This window comes from Propithecus coquereli, unplaced genomic scaffold (genome assembly GCF_000956105.1).
Source record: "Propithecus coquereli isolate 6110/MARCELLA unplaced genomic scaffold, Pcoq_1.0 Scaffold28, whole genome shotgun sequence".
NCBI lineage: Eukaryota > Metazoa > Chordata > Mammalia > Primates > Indriidae > Propithecus > Propithecus coquereli.
Window position 1 is genome coordinate 4,764,595 of NW_012148396.1, and position 10,631 is coordinate 4,775,225.

Consider the following 10,631-nt stretch of genomic DNA (forward strand, 5'->3'; position numbering starts at 1 on the left):
TTTCAAGCCAGCCTTGTACAGAAGCTAATATAGCATTGCCATCAGTTTTAAGAAGAAGCTTTCATGCTCGTGTCAGTTAATAGACCGAGCTGGAGGAAGCTGGCAGGACTTACCCCTCTGGAATAAGTTCTCCCCACTGTGCACGGAGAACAGTGTGCTGTGGAATTGATGCTGACCATACACTTGCAGCTTCCGGGGCAAGAGAACTGCAGTTTGTGAAACTCCATCTAATAAAGGTGACTTCCATTAATTGAATAATTTCTCTTAATGAACCATTGTCAACACTATTTAAATGCACGGCACTGAACATGAGTTGTTTAGTGTTCAAACTTTAATATGTATTCACTCTCTTTAGTTATGTATCTGAGTTTGTAAAGTGTGAAACTCTAAACACTGTTTTATGATTTTTCTTATGTTTTTAAGAAGCTATGGAAATTGTTCTCCATGATTTTTTTTTTTTTTTTCCGCAAAAAAACCCTAACCTCCGGCACTGAGCAGTGTCTAGGCGGAACAGAATTAATGTAAATGTCAAATCAACATTGGAATGAGGTATCCTATATGTGAGGACCTATAGGTGCATTGTGGGTTAGAGTTTACATTCCTTTTTTATTCACTCTTCCATTCGTCAGTGCATTCATCTGTCCATTCATATACCTAACATTTATTGAGAGTCTTCTCTGAGCCAGACATTGTGCTGGGAAAACCAAAGTGATTAAGACACAGTCTTTGGTTTCAAGAAACTCTCAATTGTATGATGATGCAGTGAATTAGTTAATATGTGTAATACAGGGTGCTCTGGAAAGACAAGAGAGAAGGATCATTTTGACACACTCAGAGAAGGCTGCTCTAAGGAGGATGTCTCAGAAGAGGCTAGCTGAGTAAGGGGTTGGAAGTAAGATGGTGAGTTGAGGGTGGCCATCGCAGAGGCCCTGCATTGTAGTGCAGAAGGCTTTTGAGAAATTATAAGCCATTTTATTTGGATAAAGTAATTTCAATAAGATGTGTAGATTTTTACAGAAGACATAAATGAAGTGGTAAGGGAGTAGAGTGTGGGGTGGTGTTGGCCAAAGGGGCTGCAAAGTTAAAATAGAAAATGACATTTGAGCTGTTTTAGAGGGTGAGGCTTCTCTGGGTGTTAATGATGAGAAACTGTTTCAGAAAGAGAATGCCATATGCATAGTCATGCTGGGATGAAAGAATGCTTATACACCATTTTTAAAAGTGAGTTGTAATATAAAATTAAATAAATTATATCTCTGTATAATGCTCTATCGTAAGATTTCTGTGTTATTAAATGAAAGAGGAAAAAGCAAGGTATAGAAAATATAGAATTTGAGTTGGGGAATTATAATAGCAGTTATTTTCTGAAAGATAGGTTTTTGTGCTGTTTTCTATTTTGCATGTTTCTGTACACAAATGTTTTAATGATAACTTAGCGTAACTTTTATAATTAGGATACAAAAAGATTTCCATTTTAGAGGAAAAATGTGTCTAAGGCCGTTAATTTAGGAAGTACCTTTGTACTGTGGTTGTGTTTTTCAAGATTTAATGTACTGTGTTAAATCTATAGGTTTAAATTAGTTTTTTAATTTGATAATTCGCTTAATCTCTAAGCATTCTAATGTGTATACATACTATTTGCAGTAACTTTGTCTTAACATAGTTTCTTATATTAAAAATTTTCTGTTATATGAATATTGAAAATGTGATATATTTCTTCTCTTCACAGAAACTCTTAGGTTAAGGATCTATGAGGGCAAAATATTTATAAAACATATTTGTTCCTGGAGTTTCAGGGAAATTTTCCTTTTTGAATTTGGCTTGCATTTTTTCCCTTGTAGTGTGTTAAAGACAATTTAAACCCTCTGAATTTACTACTTACTGGAAGCCTATTCCATGGAAATGATCCTGGGTTTTGAGATTTCTTGGGCTAGTAAATATTTTACAGTCATAGAGATGTGTTAAATGTTGCCTTTTTTGTAGCTCCTAATGGATTTTCAGAGACATGTAGTATTTTTTCCAGAGAATTTATATGAAAATGTTATTTTTGGTGTTCAATTGATACTTTACCTGTAGAAATAAAGTAATAATGTACTTGTACATTCTTTATATCTAAAATGCCATCACCAGAACTAAGGTGGCTGGTGTCTTAGTCTTTTTGTGCTGCTATAGCAAAATATTAAGACTGGATAATAATAAAGAACAGAAATTTATTACAGTTCTGGAGGCTAGGAAGTCTAAGGTCAAGGCTCTGGCATTTGGTGTCTGGTGAGGGCCCTATTGCTGCATCCTCACATGGTGGGAAGCAGAAGAGCAAAAAGGGCCTCAGCTATTAATAGTTCCCTCCAGTCCTTTTAAAAGGCACTAGTCTATTCCTGGGGGCAGAGCCCTTATGACTTCATCACTTCCCAAAAGGCCCTACTGCTTAATACCACCACAATGGGATTAAGTTCCAACATGAATTTGGAGGAGACATTTCTAGAGAAAGAATTATGGGTGAAATTAAATTTAGTCCTTAAAAATAAATTCAGGCTATTAAGCAGAGATCAAGAAGAGCAGAATATCTGCACAGCCAAGGAAACTATCATGAGAACAAACGGACAACCTACAGAATGCGAGAAAATATTCACATGTTACACATCCAGTAAAGGGCTGGTAACTAGAATCTATATAGAACTCAGGAAAATCAGCAAGAAAAAATCAAACAACCGTATCAAAAAGTGGGCAAAGGACATGAACAGAAACTTTCAAAAAGAAGATAGACTGATGGCCAAAAAGCATATGAAAAAATGCTCAACATCTCTAATCATCAGGGAAATCCAAATCAAAATCACAATGAGATATCACTTATCTGTAGTAGGAATAGCCTTTATCAAAAAGTCCCCAAACGAGAAATGTTGGCATGGATGCGGAGAGATGGGAACACTGATACACTGCTGGTGAGACAACCTCTGTGGAAAGTAACATGGAGATACCTCAAAGAAATACAAGTAGAACTACTGTTCTATCTGGCAATCCCATTACTGGGCATCTACTCAAAAGAACAAAAGACATTCTATACAAAAAGACATCTGTGCTGGAATGTTTATAGCAGCACAGTTCACAATCACAAAGATGAGGAAACAAACCAAGGGCCCATGAATACATGAGTGGATTAATAAAATGTGATATATGTATACCATGGAGTTCTACTCAGCCACAAAAAACAATGGTGATGTAGAACCTCTTGTATTATCCTGGATAGAGCTGGAACCCATTCTACTAAGTGAAGTATCCCAAGAATGGAAAAACAAGCACCACATGTACTCACCATCAAGTTGGTATTAACTGATCAACACATAAGTGCACATATAGTAAAAACATTCATTAGGTGTTGGGCAGATGGGAGGGGGGAGAAGGGAATGGGTATAAGCATATCTAATGGGTGCAGTGTGCACCGTCTGGGGGATGGACACACTTGAAGCTCTGACTCAGGTGGGGCAAGGGCAATATATATAACCTAAACACTTGTACTCCTGTAATATGCTGATATTAAAAAAAAGTCTAAAAAAAAAGTGGAAGAACAGAATAACTATTGGGCTAGAATGACTTATTTATGGGGAATAGCAGATTATAACATTCATTGAAATGGTAAGGAATACATCCTGGAATGTCTTCAGTTCTTTTCTTGGTCATGGGATTTTTTTTTTTTTTTTTTTTTTTTTTGAGACAGAGTCTCACTGTGTTGCCCGGGCTAGAGTGCCGTGGCGTCAGCCTAGCTCACAGCAACCTCAAACTCCTGGGCTCAAGCAATCCTTCTGCCTCGGCCTCCCGAGTAGCTGGGACTACAGGCATGCACCACAATGCCCGGCTAATTTTTTCTATATATTTTTTAGCTGTCCAATTAATTTCTTTCTATTTTTGGTAGAGACAGGGTCTCGCTCTTGCCCAGGTTGGTCTTGAACTCCTGAGCTCAAACAATCCGCCCGCCTCGGCCTCCCAGAGTGCTAGGATTACAGGCGTGAGCCACTGTGCCTGGCCGGCCATGGGATTTTATATAACTAGTAGAGAGCCCTAAAATATCTGTGATATTGAGGTAAATAAGCAACTAGAATATATGGGAGATGGTATTTTGTATTAAAAAAGATCTTAGTTTTTATTAAAAAGTCCTTCTAAAATTTGGGAATGATTGATTTAAACACAAGTTTGGAATGACTTATTCCTAGGAAATTCAAATGCCCATGTAAAAAGTTACTGTTATTTTTAGAGGTGATTATTAGAATCTTGAAAATTGTTGTCAATAACCCAAAATTTGACTCAGTAACTATGCTAAGAAACACATGTTTTGTTTCCAAAGAGGCTGTTCCATTTCATGTGAATGCCACAGTCCCAAGTCTATTATTAGGTTTACTGTTGTTTGGAGTTTGGCATTTACGAGACATTTGTATAATTCAGATGAGATCGGAATTCTGAATACCAACTAAAATGTGGATGTATTTAAGTAATCATTATGTTAGTGGTTAAGTTATTGAACCTAAAATGTCCCATTGAGCTAATAAAATTATTAGTCTGTTCTTTAATTTGAAGAGAATATAGGGAAAATAAATCTTGTTTATTCTCCCTTTGATTCTTGCTCTTGGGCAGCAAATGGGTGAGTGTAGATTATGAACTAAAGATGTTCTTTGACTATTTCTTTCTCTCCAGTAAGGTATAGAAAGCATATATTTGGGTGATGTTCTCCAAAGGGGAGTGCATGCATTCTACATCATTTTTGTGCTAGAAAAATATGTTAGAGCTTCTGTTTATGTGTAGACTTATTTATGTGTGTACACACACATCATACAATTTTCTATATGCTAGGCTATTCTGAGCACTTTACATGTAGTAACTCATTTAATCTTTACAACTTTACAAAGTGTGTTATTATCTCCTGTTCACCTATGAAAAAATTGAAGAACAGAGAAGTAACTTGCTAAAAGTTATGGTTACTAAGAAGCAGGCATTTGAACCCTAGAACTCTGTGACTCCAAAGCCCATGCTCTTAGTTAAGAAAGTAAACTTTATTAATATTTAGTACATGTTTCATGTAAGTCCATACAGTTATGTGCACTTTGAGACAGTTTCCTGAAGTAAAAGGGGGTATTCCATAATGCAGAGTTTTTAATTTTCTTTCAGTTTACTTGGGCATATAGCTGTTTATATGTGCATGGTTACAGATTTATGGATTTTATTAAATGGGCAAGGATTACTGCAAAAAACAATGTGAACTAAGAGTCTCCTACAAATGCAATCTAAATGAGTGAGAAACCTGCAGAGCTGATCTTTCTCCTGTGCCTGATACAGACTCAGCCTTGTAATAAAGTTAAAAACAACTGCGATGCAAGTGAATGTGACAAGAAAAACAGACTTTTCAATTGGAACCATTTCTCTACATCCAGAATGTACAATGTTAATGATGCATCTCTTGCCCTATGCAGGTAGTGCAGTATTAACCAGCGATAGAACAAGTATAGGAATTTTAGCCAGATAGGTAGTACACACACACATTTAGGGTGCAAAGGTGTGAATATGGATGGGGATAATTCTTACAGTGCCTAACTTAAGATTTTGAAACATTTGAGGTAGCGATCGATAGAGAACATTTACATTTGCCGTCACCGTGGAACGCGCTAACAGATCTGCTTCTCTTTGGCCTTCTTCCTTTCTCCTAATTTCTTAGCTATTAAATTAATTTGAGTTATATACAGATGCTCCTAAACTTATGATGAGGTTAAGTTCCAATAAACCCATTGTAAGTTGAAAATTTTATAAGTCAAAATTTCATTTAATAGGCATCACCTATCAAACATCATAGCTTAGCGTGATCCACTTTAAACATGCTCAGAATGCTTACATTAGCCTACAGTTGGACCAAATCACCTACCACAAAGCCTATTTAATAATAAGTGTGACTATCTTATGTAATTTATTGAATACTCTACTGAATAAAAATGGAATGGTTGTATGGGTATTGGATATACAGTTTCTACTGAATGCATATTGCTTTTGCACTACCATAAATTCGAAAAACGGAAGTAAAACTCTTTTGTCCCTGATTTTCTCATTTTGCCAAGTCAGTTAAGGCTGTGTGAAAATTATGTGGTTTTGCTCACAAATAGGGACTCATAATTTCTCTAGAATATAGTTTGTGTAATGTCCTGCAAAAAGTTTGTGTTTTTAATTGAATACAATATTATGGTATTATCCATGGGGTAGAATAGTTATTATATATTTATATGTGTGTTGGGTCAAGAAGTTTAACTCCATTGCAAAATGCTGTGTTAGAAATTATCTTTTGTTCTGTGAATCACTTAACTTTGCAGAATGTGACCTTTTTTTTTTTTTTAATAGCAGAAGTTGTCTCAGTCCCTTTGTGCTACTGTAACAAAATACTTGAGACTGGGTAATTTATAAAGAACAGAAATTTGTTTTCTCACGATTCTGGGGGCTGGGAAGTCCAAGATCAAAAACGCAGCAAGTTCACTGTCTGGTGAGAGCCTGGGTCTCTGCCTCCAGGATGGTGCCTCGAATACTGCTTCTCTTGCAGATTAAGGCTTTTGTTTGGGAGGGAGACATGGGGTAGGTGGGTCTGGTCAGATTTCAGCAGTGGCTGCTTTTCTCTCCCCACCAGCTCCCCAGGGGAAGTGGTTTCAGTATTCTTCCTGCTTTTCCCTGTGAACACCTGGGGGTTAGGGGGATTTTTGCAGAAAAAGCCTTTGAGAAGCTGTCAGTGCTCCTAATTAGAAGGTGGGGTGGGGGGGCTTCCAGGGCTTCATATTCTCATGCTGGTTCACCCTTGGCAATCAAATGCTTGAGCTTTCTTTCTCCCTGCAGGTGCCTCTCTCCAGATGTTGGGTTAGTTTTTGCCCTGGGACTTCAACATTAATTTGCATTCTGCCCAGCTTTTTTATTGTCTTTTAGCTCTCTACATCTGAACTGAATGGGCAGTTCTTGGAATAAGGTAGTTTTCACAAATGGAGAAAAATCCGGAGTAGCTAACATTAAAAGCATGAATGTGGTAAGGCTAGAGAGGTGAGTGAGAGTGTTCTCAAGGAGGGCCTTTCATGACAGTAGTAGGACATTTGGACTCAGATTCTAAGGATAGTTGAGCTGTGTGCATTTTAAGCAGAGTTATAATAAGGTCCTCTTGTGTTTTAAAAGACATCTCTGTTGATTGAAGGAGGTAGAAGTGAATGCAGAGAAAGGGCTCTGGTGGTCTGGCGAGAGGAGATGAGAGCCTAGACTAGGGTGATTGTGGTAGGGCTGAAGAAAATGGACAGATAAGAGATGTTTAGAAGGTAATACTATTAAGATATAACTAATTAATTGATTGAACATTTATTTAATGCCTTCCCTGCACAGCTTTTGGAGATAAAGCAGTGAATCCAAAAGGCCTAGTCACTACCCTCACGAAGTGTCAGGCTTCGGGCTTGAGTCACTGCATGGATGGTGGTGCCATTTGCTGGCTATGGGACTCTGTAAGAAGAACACGTTTGAAGCTCTGGTGGCAAAGGTTACAAGTTCAGTGTGGAGTGTTGAGTTAGAAGTCAGTAAAGCATCCCTTTGTTAGACTAATCAACTTTTTGGTGAGCACCCAATTGAGGGAAACCCTTTAATGGCAACTGTGACATGTTCTTGAGGCTTAGTTGTTTATGAAATGACAGCTTAACTGTAATTGTTCCCCAAGGAACAGTGTCATGTCACAAATATAGTTTAGATCAATTAAAGCCAGTTCAGAAAGGCATTTGGTCATTACCAATGAAGAATATAATTATTGTAGCTTATACATTTTTCAGTGAAACTCAGGTATACTTACTGTGTGTTGTTCTGCCATCTTCATAATCACTTGTTTCCTGTTTAAAATTGTAACATTTGTTGTTTGTGTGTGTGTGAGAGATACAATAATTGGCATCTGGAGAAATATCATTGGTCTTAGAAATGATAGTACTTTTATTTTCCACGTAAATGAACAAATGAAATTATTAATAAATGAATATTAATGAACAAATGAATTTATTTGGATAAATATAATTATTTTAAAAGTGAACGTTAAAATGCGTTAAATTCTTTCTATCTTACAGATATAGTTGTCAAACAGACTTAAATAAGAGAGACTTTATTTGAGAAGATTATTGCAAGAACACAGAAAGGGACTATGGCAGTAGGGAGAGGAGGCTTTTTACAGTAGGGAGAATATACTGACCTGTAAGTTACATTTCAGAGGTCAGACAGAAAACGGCTTTTGTCTTATGGGGAGAGGTGAAGGAGGCCAGAAAGGTATGGGGAGGTGGGATGAATGGGTGGCAGTGGCAGGATAGGACAGTGATCAGAGGACATTCTACCCTGAGTTTTCCAAAGGGGCCTTTGGAGAGGGCTTGTCTGCTGGCTCAGATTGAGGGTGATCAAATTTTAGGGGCCTGGAGAAAGGAGAGAATCTGAACTGAAGTTTAATCAAGTCAAGATATGTGTCTTTTTCTGACTGATCAGTGGAGACAAATGGTTCAGCTAATCTTTAATGGGAAAAAGAATGGGAATTCGGAGGATTTGCTAGGGGTAAATAAGGGGTCATCTGCGAGTCTTACCAAGTCACAATGGCGAAGAGCGGTCCTTTGTAGTAAGCTATCTCTGGGAACACAAACGGATGGGGGTATTTCTTAATCATCACTGTTTTTCGGGAGCACAGGGCTCCTGTAAAATTCAGCATTGTCACAGCACATTATCTGATATTTTAATCTTGTTAACTGAAGAAATAACAAGGTTCATAATTTGGAAAGGAGAACTTTATTTCTCATAAAGTGTTGCATGGTGGCCATTCCAGCAGGCTGGAAAGCAGGCCCGCAGCCACAAGCCAGGAACATGTGCTTTAGGTCACGGACAATGGGAACAGGAATTTATAGTGAGTGGGATGGCTAAATATACATATTTAACAAGCTATGGAAGGAGTCATGAATATTAATGAAAAGAGAAACAAATACCTGTGCAATGGAGCTTTCTGCCATTTTATGTTGTCCATGTTCAGAAAGGGCTGTCCTCTATATCAAAAAGGTGAAACAGGGACACAGAAACTCTCTTAGTTCATGCTCTGTTAAAACTACTTCATGATTGGTGTTTTATCAGGAAAGAATGCTAGTCTGGCCCTTAAGGAAAAGAAAGGCTGATTGCCATTATCAAGGGAGGGGGCAAACTGACGTGTGTCTAACCTCCCACCCCATCGAGGCTGGAAACTCAGTTTGAAGGTTTCCCTGGGGTTCTCTTAGCTGAGAAGGGGGTATGTTCCATGAGAAGGGAGCTTAGGATTTTATTTGTGTTCACAGTGTTCGTAAGGACCCTGAAAAGCAGTGAATTTTGTAAGCCACACAATGGTGAATATGGTGAGGGCTGGAGAGTCTAAGAAGCCTGCTGTGTTCATGGGGCTGGTAAGAAGGAGCCTCCATATGACACTCACTCAGAGGTCTATAGCAAGTGGAAATTGGGGTGTTGTAGGACCAACGGTAAATAAGAAAACTGTGCTGCTTTGGTTGTTTATTCTTTACATCATCTAGAGAGGCCAGAAAATACTCAGTCCGTCTATTACTTAGGCCTTTTCTTGTTGCGAGTGCTGACTGTGGCTAGCTTAAGGGATTTTTTTGGTCTTGTTCTTTAACTACATTAGTGTATCCTGTAGAATCCATGGAGGAATTGAACTTGCAAACTGAGAGGACATTAAAAAGGCTTTAAGCCTAAGAAATAGAAAACCTGTGGCTTTTCTCTCTAGCAGTATTTCTTAACAGGGGCACAATTGACATTTTACATAGGACACTTTATTGTGAAGGGCAGTGAGTGCTATCTATTTGTGATGTGTGACATTATAAGCCTTTGCCTACTAAATCCCAGTAGTGACCCAGTCATTGTGACAACCAAACAAACATGCTAAATGTTTCTAAATGCCCCATAGGGAGGTGATGCAACCTGTAGTTTGAGAACCTGACCAAGCAACCGAGCATATTACCATTATTGTGACTCAGCTCTATGGATGTTCAGTATCCACACAATTAGTTCTAAACCTCAGGCTCCCTTGACTTCCAGTCAGAGGCCAGTTCCTTGACCAATTTGGTGGGGCTGGGCCTGATCATGTCATCTTCAATGTGGTGGCTCCCTTGGTAGCCTTATAGATAAAGGGGAATCAGTTGCAGGAGAAGGTGGGTATTTTTCAGATAAAGTTACACATGTCCACAGTAGTTAAATTCCTTAATTTATTACTTACTAATTTGGCATCAAATGTAACAATTTACCGGCTGCTCTGGTGGGCGATTTTTATACATTTTCTTATTTAATTCATATAGCAGGCACCCACAGTAGGTAGTATGGTTCCTGTGTTGTAGATGAAGAGTGAGAGTCATGAGAGCTAATTTGACTAGGGAGATGTAACTAGTAGACGGTACATGGTTGAACAGAGTTAAGAAGAAATAAGGGGATAAAAGTGTTTCTGATTGTCAAAGTATTCATTTATATACTCTTTGTGAACAAAAGACTAATATAAGTTAAGTAGAGAAAGAAACCCCTAAAGACATATAAAATTATTTAAAATGCTTTTCCTTTTTACATAGAATCCTATGTTTTTATGTTTTATCAAG

General features: G+C 37.9%; 1 protein-coding gene across 1 annotated transcript in view; it reads left to right on the forward strand.

Moving 5' to 3' along the window:
• The window catches only part of KHDRBS3 (KH domain containing, RNA binding, signal transduction associated 3), a 180,766-nt gene that overhangs the window by 69,434 nt on the left and 100,701 nt on the right, over nucleotides 1-10,631 (forward strand). Inside the window, exons 3-5 of the mRNA XM_012647978.1 lie at nucleotides 6,275-6,296; nucleotides 8,181-8,202; nucleotides 9,440-9,476. Coding sequence (XP_012503432.1) covers nucleotides 6,275-6,296; nucleotides 8,181-8,202; nucleotides 9,440-9,476 — 81 coding nt within the window. The remainder of the gene's footprint in view (nucleotides 1-6,274; nucleotides 6,297-8,180; nucleotides 8,203-9,439; nucleotides 9,477-10,631) is intronic.